Source organism: Cetorhinus maximus, chromosome 24 (assembly GCF_964194155.1).
Source record: "Cetorhinus maximus chromosome 24, sCetMax3.hap1.1, whole genome shotgun sequence".
Lineage (NCBI taxonomy): Eukaryota > Metazoa > Chordata > Chondrichthyes > Lamniformes > Cetorhinidae > Cetorhinus > Cetorhinus maximus.
Window position 1 is genome coordinate 39,583,831 of NC_135902.1, and position 16,228 is coordinate 39,600,058.

At 45.4% G+C, this 16,228-nt stretch overlaps 1 protein-coding gene across 1 annotated transcript in view; it reads right to left on the reverse strand.

Moving 5' to 3' along the window:
- The window catches only part of sirt7 (sirtuin 7), a 32,518-nt gene extending 25,314 nt beyond the window's left edge, over nt 1-7,204 (reverse strand). Inside the window, exons 1-3 of the mRNA XM_078571090.1 lie at nt 7,051-7,204; nt 2,862-2,999; nt 1,131-1,235 (exon numbers count right to left, since the gene is read on the reverse strand). Coding sequence (XP_078427216.1) covers nt 1,131-1,235; nt 2,862-2,999; nt 7,051-7,140 — 333 coding nt within the window. The 5' untranslated portion in view covers nt 7,141-7,204. The remainder of the gene's footprint in view (nt 1-1,130; nt 1,236-2,861; nt 3,000-7,050) is intronic.
- Between the last annotated feature and the right edge of the window lie 9,024 nt (nt 7,205-16,228).

A 16,228-nucleotide genomic window follows, 5' to 3' on the forward strand; every position in this document is an offset into this window, starting at 1 on the left:
AGCTTCTTTGCAGTTTTGCTCCCTACACTAATGTTCAACCAGGAAGGGGGGGGGGCGGGGGGGAGTGAGCGCATGGAGAGCTAGTGGGGTTGTCAGCAGACATCTCCACCAGCCTTTGCATATTTATCCTTGCCCAGGAACCACCCACTGATGGTAATCAGTCCACCCTGATGCCCTTTTCACTGTACTCATCACTTTACCTGCCTTTGTTTCTCTAAGTGCCAGCTTTCTTTAGAATACTTGGCATATAATAGAGACTATGATAAAGCCAGGCATGAGAATGTGAAACTCTCATTAATTACCCAGTGGAAATTCGTGTCACAGCTACCTGTTGGATAGAAGCACAGGCTGGGGCTCTTTTCTCTAGAACAGAGAAAACTGGGGAGTGACTTGTCCTTAAAATTATAAAGAGGTTGGATAGAAAAGATGTAGAGATGATAAATATAGGATGGTTACTAATAAATCCAACAAAGAATACAGGGGAGACTTATTGTTTAACTCAGAGTGATGAGAACATGGAACTTGTTACCATGTAAGAGTTGTTGAGGAGAATAGCATAGATCCATTTAAGGGGAAGGAGCTTAGTAAATGAGGAAGAATGAATAGAAGAAAGTGTTGATAAGGTAAGATGAAGTTAGGTGGAACAATGCTTCCTCAGAGTGTAGATCTATTGGGCCAAATGGACTGATTCTGTTCTGTAAATTCAATATAATCAATTACTCCTTTTCTCACTTCCATGCACTGTGTACGATGTTTCTGTACAGAATCGATTACAATTTATATGAAAAGAAACTAAACTGTTCTGTATTGTTGGGTATTTCTAAGGATATTTCCATTCAAAGCAATAGAATCAAGCGTTCATGTCAGTCCCATCCTACTCAGGGAAGATGGGTTGTTACTGCCCTCTGGTGCTTCCTTTGGCTGTTTATAGAACCACATTCTCGATTTATGAAAATCTAGTTAGCACCCTTAGTAGCACATTTTTATTTTGCCAAGCTAATATTGCTATGACTGCTGTTTCATAGTCTGCTGTACAAGCTTTCAAGCTGCTAAACTGAAATTATTTGAAGTTCTAGTGATTTGCTAATTATGGTTCTCATTTCTCTGGCTCTGTTGTGGTACTGCCTTACCGTGCTGATCCCTGCACCAGAATAGATCACTGGGTATTGTGCCTCCTGAATAGCTGCTGCCAGAAGGTTAATTTTTCTCCTTAGTTCTTCAGGCTCATCTATAACCTAATGAGAAGAAAAACTGTCAGAAATCTCACAGCATAACAAACATTTAACATGCATCCACTCCGCACTAGCATTTTAAAGAATGGTGTTTACAAATTGTTTAAAGAAAGAACAAAAACCTTGTATTTATCTTATGCCTTCCCCGGTTAATCTGTTTTTGATGGTATTGGTTGAGGGATAATTATTAGTCAAGGCAACTGCACAACTCCCTTTCTGCGGGATCTTTTACATCCATCTAAGGCGGCATACAAAACCTCGATTTAACGTCTCATCCAAAAATGTCACCCTGGATTATTGCACATGAAATGGGACTTGAACTCATGACCTGATTCAGAGGTAAGTGTGCTACCACTGAGCCAAGGCTGATATAATAGGCAGCCCAGTGAGTGAATCCACTATCTTGCTTTGATACAATGATAGAAGTTGGATGAATATCTGTGATTTCTTTACACGAGTTTCTAATAATGATCAAAGCATCAAGGAAATGAGAGCAGGTTTCAGTGCGAGAAAGGTAGACATCTACGGTCTCCGAGTGCTGGTTTACAAATTGGCATAAGCCAAAGAACAGTTTGCATACCAAACAAATGATGCGTGGCATTGGCGAGGGATGATGGAAATCTCACAGTTGCCTCAGTATTGAAAGTGCAACACGAACATTTGTACCCACGCTAAAGTGTCAGCTGTGGCTTAGTTGACAGCTCTTTTATTCGAGTTAAAAGGTTGTGGGTACAGGCCGCAATTCAGGGGCTTGAGCACATAATCTGGGTTGGCACCTCAGTGCAGTACTGAGGGAGTGCTGCACTGTCGAGGTGCTATCTTTCAGATGAGGTGTTAAACTGGGGCCCCGTCAGCTGTCTTGAATGGATGTAAAAGATCCCACGGCATTACTTTGATAAAGAAGTGGAGATCTCTCTGCTGTCCTGCCTAATATTTATCCCTCAACTAACACTTGTCCTGCTATTATCATATTCTGCTTTCTTACCTTAATGCCATTATCAGCACATTTTTTAGCCCTTACTATTACCATTAATGCTCCCTTTGTCCTTTTGTTCGTGACATCTTTGTCAGTCCCTCATTTGTCCCCACCTATCGCTGACCTTCTATCCAGCTTCACCTGCTCCAGCTCCCTTAAACAGTATAAATTTCATCACATTTCTACTTCTCTATAGCTCTGAAGAAGTCATACAGATTCAAAACGTCAACTCTGTTTCTCTCTCCACAGACGCTGTTTTTCTGTTTTTGTTTCAGATTTCCAGCATCCGCAGTTATTTTGCTTTTATCACTATAACAGATTATCTGGTCATTATCCCAGTGCTGTTTGGATACTTTGCAAAGTGTAAATTGACTGCCTTGTTTCCTACATTACAACAGAGTCATTTCAAAAAGTATTAAGACATCGTGAAAGATACCAAAGAAATGCAAGTTCCTCTTGTATCCAACAGAAGGAATGGTAGAAACTGATCAAGACAGCAGTCCAGTCCTAGAATTCAGAAGTTTTAAGTCTTTTTAAATAATTGTTTCTCTGCTTTAAACCACTGTTGACTGAGTCTGTTGCTGTGTATAACTTACAACTGCCCACTAAGGAAGTTCAGGAGTCAACTACATTGCACTGGATAAATTACCCACCTCTTCAAGTTTCCTCTTTCGTGCCTCGGTCTTCTGCTTTCGCTTTTGCAACTCCTGCACAGTGTCAACACATGCTGCAAGCATAGTGAGGTCATCCTTTGTTCGTAGTTGTTCTGGTTTTTGTAGGATTTTGGAGACCTGCAAGGGATTTAATTAAGGGGAGATTAGAAGAAATGGGCTATTAAGACATGTAACATTAAGACATAAGAGATTGCCAGCAGTTGATACTAAAGCTGATTCAATTCTCCAACCTCCTTATAAGTCTAAACACTTAAGAAGAGAAACAGTAAATGTACATAGAAAGAGCAGGAAAATTGGACTAGAATAGATAGCTACAGTGTGGATCAAGTGACAACACTTCTCAGTAAGCCTTGCAATTATTGACGGAGGGCGTTACTTTACAAACTTTAATTTCAACGGATACATTCTTAATGTTAGCAAGCAGCAGTTCTTTCGTCATGGTTGAATGAAGACTTTTTAATGTGTGAAAGAATGGCATGAAAAATCTCAATGTAAAAAAATACATATTCTAATTTGCTGCCCCAATTTAACATCACCAAAGGGAAGTTTGAAACAGTTTTAATTCTTGAGTTTCTAAGATACTTAACTCAACTCATTTTATCATTTTACCTATGCAGTTGTTGTGCAATACACTTCAAAGATTATGTCACATTACTTCCACAACCATCAACCCTGTCATGTATTGTACTAATCAAAATGTTCCCTCCAGGCACATTCCCAATTTGCAAGCCCCAAATATTTTCCTTTGTGCAATCGGTCTAATGAATCATAAATATGTTTACAAACTTATATGTTCATTAAAGCTAGTGCACAGATGAAGATATAAAAAAAAAACTATAATTTGATTTGTACTGCTGAGCGCTTTTCATAGTTCAAATTTCACAAGCCCACATTACACTTTGCTAAAATCTTATTGATGACTATCTTTTCCGTCATCACTGTGATCTTCCTGTCCCTGGACAGTAAAAATATAAATAGCAATTTAATGCAGCAGGTGCTTTGCATTGAAACTGAAGAAAGTAATCTCTTTGTGATAATGTCCAGTGAAACATGGGACAGTTATTCTATAATACTGATGATTACTCATCGTTGGAACATATGGACATGGTAAAACAATGGTTATTTAATAATGTGCAAAGGCACAGCCAGCATATGCTTTTGGACATCACAGACATTAGTGCTGCAGAGACAGTTGAGAGTTTAATTTTTGATAAAGTTAAAAGAATGTCTTTAATATCTCATTAAAAGCGCAATATGCTGTTTGCTCATGGTACGGACTTGACAGATTTTAAATGCGTACTCTTGCACTAAAATATGACAGAGACGTTTACCAGTATTAACATTAATAAGGTTAACTGAATTTATTAACGCATAGTATTTTTACCCGGGTAGTGACTGTCTCCATCTTAATTAGCTGTGTGTTATCTAGCAAACTAACTGTTAAGTGATTCATGCTCAGATAATACTGGACATGCTACCAATTACTGCATTATAAACAATCCTCAAATGCCACTTGTAGGGAAACCAATTTGCTTTCACTTAGAAAATGGCATTTTTACTGCCTCCAAGAATTTTCATGCTAAACTGTGGTGTTCAGCAGAAAATTGAACTACAAGTAGTGACTGTAAATATTCATAAGACTAGTTGTGGGATGCAGTGCCACACTAAAACCAGTCACCCCAATCTTTTGGACAGTCCCAGCCGCTGATGATCAGAGGGCACATTTGAGAATGTAGCTATTCTTCCCACCACTGCAACACAGTGTGAAGTTTGGTAATAGTAATTGGCTTGTTTTTTTTTCATTTACTCAACAATTTCCTCCCCTCCTTTCCCTGAAAACATTGTATACTGGAGTACAAATCAAAGGATGCCAGGCACCTTCCAGTGCCTTGCCCAACTAGCCACTGCTCACAGCAAGGAGGCATCACAGCTGAGCCCAACACTATCATCACAACTTATCCATACACACACACTTATACATGGAGCAAACAGGAACCCTGGCAGTTCATTGCCCCCCACCCACGCCACTCCTCTCCTCCCTCCCTCTGCAATGCACAGTTCAGCCATTTGCAGCACTCACCCACTAGACCATTCAGATCACTACAGATGGGAAATCAAACCTAGGTATTGGGGTATGTACATTTAAGCTGCACATTTGTTCAATTACTAAGTCATTCAATCCTCCGCAAGTGAGATCACACTATAGTACTTCTGATTCTGGTTACAGAAGTTGTGCCTGTGTGCTAATTGTTTCTCACAAGACAAAGAAAATACTTCACTATAAACAATGTGATTTTGTGCATGTGATATGGCAAAGAACTGAAATGGGCAGGATATTTATTAAAAGTGTTCAGCAATATTTTTCTTCTTTTCCACATATACAGATCACATAAGATTTAGATAACAAAATGGAGGGGGGAGATTTAGGTTCTCCCTGGATTGATGAATTAAGATTTATCAAATGGCCTCCCTTATCCATATATTGCAAATTTGACAGCAACCGCGTTTGGGCATAACCAGCATGGAAAGAGGCGGGAGGCGGAAAGGGGCAAGGGGGGGTCCTGCGGGGGCGGATGACGGTGGGGGGTCCTGGGGAAGGAGAAGACAGAGACTGGGGAGGGGGTGTTACAAGGTGGGGGAGGAGGAGGGGGGACCGGTCCTGGGGGGTGACGGGGGAGAGGGAGGGAGTCCTGAGGGGTGACGGGGGAGAGGGAGGGGGTCCTGGGGGTGACGGCGGAGGGGGCGAGGGGGTCCTGGGGCTGACGGCGGAGGGGGCGAGGGGGTCCTGGGGCTGACGGCGGAGGGGGCGAGGGGGTCCTGGGGCTGACGGCGGAGGGGGCGAGGGGGTCCTGCGGCTGACGGCGGAGGGGGCGAGGGGGTCCTGGGGCTGACGGCGGAGGGGGCGAGGGGGTCCTGGGGCTGACGGCGGAGGGGGGTCCTGGGGCTGATGGCGGAGGGGGCGAGGGTCCTGGGGCTGACGGCGGAGGGGGCGAGGGTCCTGGGGCTGACGGCGGAGGGGGCGAGGGTCCTGGGGCTGACGGCGGAGGGGGCGAGGGTCCTGGGGCTGACGGCGGAGGGGGCGAGGGTCCTGGGGCTGACGGCGGAGGGGGCGAGGGTCCTGGGGCGACGGCGGAGGGGGCGAGGGTCCTGGGGGCGACGGCGGAGGGGGCGAGGGTCCTGGGGGTGGCGGTGGAGGGGGTGACGGCGGAGGGGGCGAGGGTCCTGGGGGCGACGGCAGAGGGGGCGAGGGTCCTGGGGGCGACGGCGGAGGGGGCGAGGATCCTGGGGGTGACGGTGGAGGGGGCGACGGCGGAGGGGGCGAGGGGGTCCTGGGGGCGACGGCGGAGGGGGCGAGGGAGTCCTGGGGCTGACGGCGGAGGGGGCGAGGGGTTCCTGGGGCTGACGGCGGAGGGGGCGAGGGGGTCCTGGGGCTGACGGCGGAGGGGGTCCTGGGGCTGACGGCGGAGGGGGCGAGGGGGTCCTGGGGCTGACGGCGGAGGGGGCGAGGGGGTCCTGGGGCTGACGGCGCAGGGGGCGAGGGGGTCCTGGGACTGACGGCGGAGGGGGCGAGGGGGTCCTGGGGCTGACGGCGGAGGGGGCGAGGGGGTCCTGGGGCTGACGGCGGAGGGGGCGAGGGGGTCCTGGGGCTGACGGCGGAGGGGGCGAGGGGGTCCTGGGGCTGACGGCGGAGGGGGCGAGGGGGTCCTGGGGCTGACGGCGGAGGGGGCGAGGGGGTCCTGGGGCTGTCAGCGGAGGGGGCGAGGGTCCTGGGGGCGAAGGCGGAGGGGGCGAGGGTCCTGGGGGCGACGGCGGCGAGGGTCCTGGGGGAGGGGGGCGGTGATCCTTGGGGGCGGGGGGAGGGGGGCGGGGCTCCTGGGTGGTAGGGAGGAGGAGGAGTGGGGGGGCAGGTTCTGGGGAGATGCCCGGGGTTGGGTGGAGATGCCTTCAGACCCTGGCCCGATCCCCAACACGATCGGCGGAGGGGCTCAGTCCCCGCGCGGCCGGACTGTGCCCAGTCCCCGAGGGGAGGTGTGGGATCGGGCCGGCGGGACAGGGAGCGGGAGCGGGGCCCCCGGACAGTCCCTCCCCGGCTGAAGAAGCCGCCCCTCCCGCTGTGTTGATCAGACACCCGGACACCAGGCAGACTATGAACCGCCGTGAACCTGACCAGTTTGATCCTGGCCCTCTGCTCCTCCAGCACTCGCTTCTGCCGCCGATCAGCCGCTTTCCGGACCTCCCGCTGGGACACGCCGGCCATGGCCGGGGGAGGGCGGGCGGCCACTCGCTCTACCGACCGGGCCCTTTAAAACAAGGAGAGGGAGCGGGGCGGAGAGAGCGGCCTCTCCCCACCACCGGAGCCTGGACAAGGAGCGCGCTCACCCCTCAAAACAGCGGCTCCTGTGGCCGGAGCCGAAACAACACCCACTGTTTCATCCAGACCTGGAGCTTTCTCTTAAAGGGGATAGGGATCACTGGCCCAGCAAACTCTATCTGTGCTATCCATCAGCAAAACTTAACCACCCGACTTAATATTTTGGGTTTCAACATTACTTATGACTCCAGGTGTTGGCAGCTAATTTTGCTTTGCTTGAGTGGCTGTGTTCTAATGCCAGAGTTATTGATCTTTACAGCTCCAAGTGCAATCAACTATTATAAAAATCTGCATGCTTTTTTTACATTTGCTTTTTTTACATTTGAAATGCTTTGCACATTTTGATTTTGCTCAAATTCTAAAAGGCAATCTCATTGAAACATATAAGATCCTGAGGTGACTTGACAGGGTGGATGCTGAAAGGATGTTTCCCCTCATGGGAGAGACTAGAACGAGGGGACACTGTTTAAAATTAAGGGGTCTCCCAATTAAGACGGAGGTGAGAAGAATTTTTTTTCTCAGAGGGTGGTTTGTGGAACTCTCCCCAGATAGTGGTGGAAGTAGGATCGTTGAATATTTTTAAGGCTGAATTAGACAGATTCTTGGTTGACAAGGGAGTCAAAAGGTATAGGGGGGAAGTGTTGAGGCCACAATCAGATCAGCCATGAACTTATTGAATAGTAGAGCAGACTTGAGGGGCCAAATGGCCTACTCTTGGTCATAACATGTATGTTCATATGTAGCACTTTTGCCTCTGTGTCAGATGTTTGTGGGTTCAAGCCCTCCTCCAGAGATTTAAGCGCATATCATGTCTGACACTGCAGTGGAGGACAGAATGGGCACTGCACTCTTGGTGACATTGCTTTCAGATGAATTGTCAAACTCTGTCTGCCCCCTCAGGTGGACATAAAAGATCTAATGGATCCCCAATTCAATGAACAGCAGAGGAATTCTCCTTGGTGTCCTGTGCAATATTTATCCCTCAACCAACATCACTAAAACTGATTATTTGGTCATTGTCTCATTGCTGCTAGTGGGAGCTTGCCATTCATAAATTGGCTGCTGCATTTCTTACGTTGCAACAGTGACTACAGTTAAAAAGTACTTAATCGCAAATGCTTTGAGACATCCTGTGATTATGAAAACTGTTTTATTTATGTAAAATTTTTTCTTTACTACAAAAGCAAAATACTGCAAATGCTGGGAATCCAAAAAAAAAGACAGAAACTGCTGGAAATACTCAGCTGGTCAGGGAGCATCTGTGGAGACAGAAACAGAGTTAAAATTTCAGGTCTGTGGCTTTCAATGGAACAATGAAAATCTTAGTAACTTTAATGAATTTGAAACATTTGTCCAGGTGAGAAAGTTGTTAACTGCCAGAGGAAGAAAAATTACTGTAAAATTTGGGTTTGTCTGAGTTAAGCTGTCTATTCTAAGAATAAGATTTAAACAGCTAGTTATGCAGAATTTATATCTGTATCTGTCATCACTATGTACATTAATTTCCTCTTTATTTTCATGCAGGAATCCAATGCTACTACAGATCTTCGTTTAGCTCGGTCGTTGGGATTTGGGCTACAGCTACAATCTTCAACAGCACTAGTCAGTGACCAGCCAACAGTGGGCTGTCAGAAAAGACAGTATTGCACCATAAATGAGGCATCTGTCTAATAGGCAATAGAGAATGGATGAATCACCCATCACTGGCAGGAATACTTAAATGGCAAGTGACTCTAAGATTTAAAAATATCCTTTTGAGGCTGGTATTAAATGCATAAAGAGTATTCAATATTCTGTTTCTCTGCATTACATGCCTGTTTTATCATAATACTTAGAAATTAACAGCATGCATTAAAAATTAAATTGTAAATAAAATAATACATTTTATGTACCATCTAGGTGGTATTGGGAACTCTACAAAAATTGCTCATACCTCAACATTTGTGACAGAATGAAATGAGCATCTATTTAAAATTTATTGAAAGGGAACTTTGAGAAAGTTGTTCCACAAAAATAAGTAGCTCTCTGCCCATTTAAAATACATTTTATAGCTGTGGTATGAAAAGGACACATCAAATGCAGCAGTGTGGTGTAATAATAATCCACAATGGACTGTTTGTCTCTTATTGATGGCCTCATGTGTAGAGCTAACCACTCAGTCCTGACTACTGAGCTCATGCAATATTGCTGGGCCAGATACTGCAGCTGGCACACTGGTAAGACACATTTAAAGTGTGGACTTGACCATGTCACATTAGCAGAGTCTAAAGTGTTTTGTGTCAATTTGGAAACATGGAGCTGATCCCCAAATCAGCTGCTCCACAGAAGGATCGAGGCCTGTCGTGGCATTCCTTGGTGTTGGCTGGGAAATCGTGGGTCAGCAGCCCCTAATTTTCTACTCCTGTAAGCTAGTGGATGGAAAACCGGAGACTACAGGTCTGTGATTCCCTGATCAGTGTTCCCCCTGAACACTATTCCTCGCATGGAATGCCCAACTGAGGGATCAGCCATCTTAAATTGTATTGTATAATCCCAATGTTCCAGGCATCCTATGATTTATTTTTATGACATTTAAGGATTGTGGATTTTCTTGAGTGTTTGTTTGCTGGAAATGTTATGCTGATTAAGGTGAGGGTTGGTGCTGGAACACCTTTTTTACTTCAAACGCTTAGTATAAGCGCTCCTAGGTCACCTGTGGCATATTTACAGAGTAATCCTCAACAATGTCCAACCAGCCTGATACTTTCTCAATTTCCCACAATAGCCATCCTTAGTCTTTCAGAATGTAATTGGTTTGGTTGTTGATCATCTCTTTTCAAATCAAAAACAGAATTACCTGGAAAAACTCAGCAGGTCTGGCAGCATCGGCGGAGAAGAAAAGAGTTGTCGTTTCGAGTCCTCATGACCCTTCAGCAGAACTGAGTGAAGTTAGGAGAGGGGTGAAATATAAGCTGGTTTAAGGTTGGGGGTGGGGTGGGTAGAGAAGTTGAGGGGTGGTGGTTGTAGGGACAAGCAAGCAGTGATAGGAGCAGATAATCAAAAGATATTACAGACAAAGGAACAGAGAGGTGTTAAAGGTGGTGATATTATCTAAGAGATAATATCCATTCTTAATTAGCACATTCTCTTAGATAATATCAACACCTTTAACACCTCTCTGTTCCTTTGTCTGCAACATCTTTTGATTATCTGCTCCTATCACTGTTTGCTTGTCCCTACAACCACCCCCACCCCAAACTTCTCCCCCCCGCCCCCCCCACCTTAAACCAGCTTATATTTCACCCCTCTCCTAACTTCACTCAGTTCTGCTGAAGGGTCATGAGGACTCGAAACGTCAACTCTTTTCTTCTCCGCCGATGCTGCCAGACCTGCTGAGTTTTTCCAGGTAATTCTGTTTTTGTTTTGGCTTTCCAGCATCCGCAGTAGTTTTTTGTTTTTATCTCTTTTCAAATACTGACATGATTGAGCTCCTGCTCACAATCAAAGGGCAGAATATCTACCCTTCCCTCCCTTCTCTTTTGGCTTTTCCCATGTTACATGGGGTCACCACAAGGCTTCATATCAACCAGCATCTTTTGGATGCGGCGGGTGGTTTCACAGCTGGATGCCCTTTGGCAGGGAACCTAGCCCACTCTCCGTTTTTTTTTTAGTATTTTCTATTCTCATTAGAGTAAATAAATTTTGAACATGGGGAGAAAATGGAGGGGAGAAAGCAAGGGTTTGGAAAAGTGGAGAAGCTAAGGTGGAAAAGAGCAAGGAAAGATAGGCGTAATTGTTCTTAAAATGCTGCAAGTTTTGCAAAATGTCACTTTTCCTTTGCGTCCATCAGGTGTTTGCTTTGAAGCTGATGTTTTGTGTTCTTGATTTAATTTGTTGGGGGGGTGGAGTAGTGTAGCTTGTAGTTTAAATGTAGTCCTATGAAAATCACATTAATACTGCTGCAGAAACCACGTGCATTTATAAAAAGAAAAGCATTCTAAATTCAGATGTAATGACTAGCTTACAATTCACAAACCTTTTACTGAGATATTTTATGAAACACTACTAATAGATCAGTGGGTGTTTGCAGCTGGGTAGCACATTTGGCTGCGATAATTTCCTACTGTGGAAAAAGGTAGCACAACATTCATTGTACTGTGAGAGGAATATCTCAGCTAACTTGGCATCACAATCAGGTTGCAAGATAACAATGCAATGTGGCAAGAGGTCTGTCAGAAATTTAGCAGTCAGTGTATGTATTGCTCTTTTATATAAATTTACATGATCTGACAATCGGTCACGTGTGCCATTGTTGGGCGCTCAAACATTCTCGAGGTCTGCCATTTGGCACGACATGCACTGTGAGGTTTTTGGGCATTGGATACCAACATATCTTAATTGTCTGAAGCTTGCAATCTGTATGTCTCTGGTGCAATCCGCGGAAATGAGATCGAGGGAAAGAAAAATGACAATGAACAGGCAGAACATGAGTTCAGTTCGGGCCTTCTTTGAGTACATTCCAGAGGTATACCATTGCCGCCTTAGACTGGGTTTGCAACAGCAAGCCGTTTCCTGTGGGTTTCTAAATGATCCTTTCTGTATCATAGAGGTTAGGACTACATTGTCAGGAATGTATTGTTCATCACTGTGGGCCTCTTGGCTTTACATTGTCTCTGAATAATGAATTAATAGGAAGTAGATAATTTCTTTAATTCCATAAAATTGGGATTTGGGCTGCTGATTGCTAATTTGCTGCTCTACAGAAACATTTGAATCACAGCATGCACAATATTCTGCTATGCATGTCTCTCTGTTACCCTCAAATACAACACTTAAAAGCGCATTCAGCCCAAAATCCACATCTGGTTAAATTCGAACAAATTCAGAGTTGCTATATGTACAAAGATTATCTAAATCAACCATGTGAAAAACAATCGACCTTTCTATTCAGCAGCACCGACTCACTCTATCTCAAAGTTGTCCTGGTCCGCAGTTTCATTTCATCCTTCGACTCACCCAACGCTTAAACAAAAAACTTTTTTTCATTCTTTCAGATGTTAAGGATTGCAAGCTCCAACAACTCATAGGTACCTACACCGCTCCTTCCTTTCCCTTCCCTCTGACCCCACCCCTTCTTCTAATCTTACCCCTTGCCATGGAATATACCCTCTGACCTTCCCCCTCTGATGCTGAACAATCTGTCCTTAGCAAAGGATACAGCCTTATCCCCTTATGCCCTCACCTTAAATTTCGAGCTCAGCATAATATTGAGCTCTTCCATTGCCTTCGCTTCCTTTCCCATTTCTTTGACCAGGAGTCCTCCCCACAACTTCAATATTCTCCAATATTCTTCCTCCACCTGGACTCCTTCCTCTGGCCTCTTACCAGTTCTTGATCTTTTCATTGAGAACTGCTGGCGTGACATCGGCCATCTTAATTTCTCTGCACCCCACACTCACTCTAACCTGTTTCCTTCTGAACTTGCTGCATTCCGTTCTCTCGAGTCTAACCCTGACATTATCATCAATCCTGCTGACAAAGGTGGTGCTGTTGTTGTCTGCTGACCTGAACTCTCCCTAGCAGAGGCTGAACACTAACTCTCCAACACTTCCTCCTGGCTTCCTCTGGACCATGACTCCACCACCAAACATCAAGCCACTGTTTCCAGAACAAGAAATGTTCGACATATCCTATAAAAAGACAGGGAAAGCTAGGACTCATGTGGGTTTCCATAGTAACACCTTTTATTTGAATGAAGTGAGTGAAGTTGAAGGAGATGTTATTCAGTGAGAACAAGCTCAGCCAGGCGGAGCTAGGAGGGTGGTGGTGGATGGGAACTGGCCGGGCCTCCGTTCGAGGAAAAAGCAGAGAGCTCTCAGCCCATCCCGGTGGGGGTTGGAGGTGTAGAGAGATTGGATATCCCTGGTAAAGAGGAGATGGTTAGGGTCAGGAAATTGGAAACTTTTAAACTGATGTAGGGCATCAGAAGAGTCATGGATGTAGGTAGGAAGAGACTGGGCTCCTCCAGTGACCTTCCCTCCATGACTTCCCACCTCATGGTTTCCCAACCCTTACAACTCACTTCTACCTCCTCAAGGTGCATAAACAGGCTGCCCAGGTAGACCCATTGTTTCAGCCTGTTCCTGCCCCACTGATTTCTTCCTACCTTGGCTCTATTTTTTCTCCCTTTGTCCAGTCTCTTTCTACCTACATCTGTGACTCTCCTGATGCCCTACATCACTTTAAAAGTTTCCAATTTCCTGGCCCTAACCATCTCCTCTTTACCAGGGATATCCAATCTCTCTACACCTCCAGCCCCACCGGGATGGGCTGAGAGCTCTCTGCTTCCTCCTTGGATGGAGGCCCGACCAAACCCATCCACCATCACCCTCCTAGCTCCGCCTGGCTGAGCTTGTTCTCACTGAACAACATCTCCTTCAACTCCACTCACTTCATTCAAATAAAAGGTGTTACCATGGTTACCCACATGGGTCCTAGCTTTTCCTGAAAGCTTTCCCTATCTTTTTGTAGGATATGTCAAACATTTTTTGTTCCAGTCCTATCCAGGTCTCCTCCCTCAACTCTTTGTCTGGTTTATTGATGACTGTATCAGTGCTGCGTCCTGCTCTTGCAATGAATTGGAAAACTTAATTAATTTTGCTTCCAATTTCCACCCTTCTCTCACCTTCACGTGGTCCATTGCTGACTCTTCCCTTCCCTCCCTTGACTACTCTGTCTCCATTTCTGGCGATAGGCTGTCAATTGACATTCATTGTAAGCCCACTGCTTCCCCCATCTACCTCGACTATACTTCCTCACACCTGACTCCATTCCACTCTCAGTTCCTCCATCTCCATCGCATCTGTTCTGACATGCAACCCTGCACGAAAGTGTTTCTGAGATGTCTTCTTTTTACCTCAGCCGAGGATTCCCCTCCACCATGACTCACAGGTCCTTGACCATGTCTGCCACATTTCCCACACTTCTGCCCTCACCCCTTCCCCTCTATCTTAGAACCACGATAGACTTCCCCTTGTCTTCACCTTCCACCCCACCAGCTTCTGTGTTCAACAGATCATTTTTGGCCATTCCTACCACCTCCAGCGTGATACCACCACCAAACCCTCCCCTCCCCTCCCCTTTTAACATTCCGAAGGGACCATTCCCTCCGTGTTACCTTGGTTCAGTCCTCAATCATCCCAACACACCATCCCCTTTCCACAGCACCTTTTCACGCAAACGCAAGAGAGGTAACAACTGCCCTTTTACCTCTTCTCTTCTCACCACCACAGGCCCCAAACACTCCTTCCAGGTGAAGCAGCGATTTACATGTACTTCTTTCAATTTAATCTACTGCATTCACTGCTCACAATGTGGTCTCCTCTACACTGGAGAGACCAAACGCAGATTGGGTGACCGCTTTGCGTTAATACCTACATTCTGTCCAGAAGCGTGATCCCAATCTTCTGATCACCTGTCATTTTAATTCTTGACCTTGGTCTCACACTGACATTTCTGTCCTTGGCCTGCAGGACTCAACATTGAGTTCAACAATTTCAGACCATGAACTCTGCCCTCCATTTTGTTTCTTTTTCTTTCCTTGTTTTGTTATTTTTCTTTCAGTCGTAGCTCACCTGCTCTAGGCACATCTTTTGTTCCTTTGCAATTTCTCTTGCCCCATCACCATTTCCTTTGGACCTGGAGGGCTAACTTTTCTGTCATTCAGTCTCTCCTGTCTTCCACCCTATCACAGGCCTTCCTTTGTCCTTGCCCCATCCGCCCCTTGCTCAAAACCTAGTACACCTCCAACTTGTCCCAGTTCAGAAGAAAGGTCATCGACTTGAAAAGTTAACTCTGGCCGGGACTTTCCGGTCCTGCCCACTGCCGGACTGAGAATTCCCATCCGAAGTCAACGGATCTTTAATTGCTGATCCCTCAAATTTTCTGTCCCGCCTGGAACGATTCCTGCTGGGGCAGTACCGGAAAATCCCGGCCTCTGTTTCTCTCTTCACGTAAACGCTGCCCAACCTGCTGAGTTTTTCCAGCGCTTTCTGTTTTTATTTCATGCAGAAAACTGTTTGGCCCATTTGAAAATAATAAGGATATTTCATGCGTTGTAACTTTTTTAAACTGAGAATTTCCTATATAAAATTAAATAAAATAGGACCCTGTTTAGTTAGTGATCTAGACGTCTTCTGAATGATATATTTTTTTTAATGTTCCCTTGATAGCTTTGTGAGCTTATTCAGCTGAGCCATGCAAGATGCCAGATTTGATTCCCCATCTGTTTTGAGTTAACCAATCACAGCCAAAACAACAGTGGGATGCTAAATTTGGCCTCCTCTGCCCTCAGGGAGAAATAAATCAAGCAGAGGGCTCATTCCTGCTCATTGTCCAGCAAACCATTTTGGAAGTGTGCATGGGCAAACACCAGGTGAGGATTGAATTGGATTCAGCTTGATGCCCCTGTGGTTGAATAGTGTTCCCACACTCACTACCATGACTCATAGTGACTGATGGCCATATTGATGAGGTAATGGAGGGTGACTGGGCCTGTGGAACAGTATTCCAGGAAAGCATCAATGCCTTTAAGAGAACAGAAAGTAAGGAAATAAAGTGTGGGGATCATTAACAATGTAGGCTTATAAGTAACATGCACGGCTCAGAAGTTTGAATGCATGATATATTAGAATATTACAAATATGCTAATTCCATTTTGGCCCTAATTTCCAATATGAATTTACACTCTTTATAAATTATTAACTGCCTAGTTGTTAACTGTTGGAAAAAGGGAAGTGGAAAAAATGGGTGTCTCACAATGACCGGGTAGTTGGATAATTGTTACATTTATGTTAGGGATATTCTTATACTGGACAAGGCAGTATATATGGCTCTAATTATTTGTTACATTTATGTAAAGTGTATTCAAATACTGGACAAGGCGATGTATATGGCTCTAATTATCTTTTCGGCTATAAACTAATTCAGTATTAGA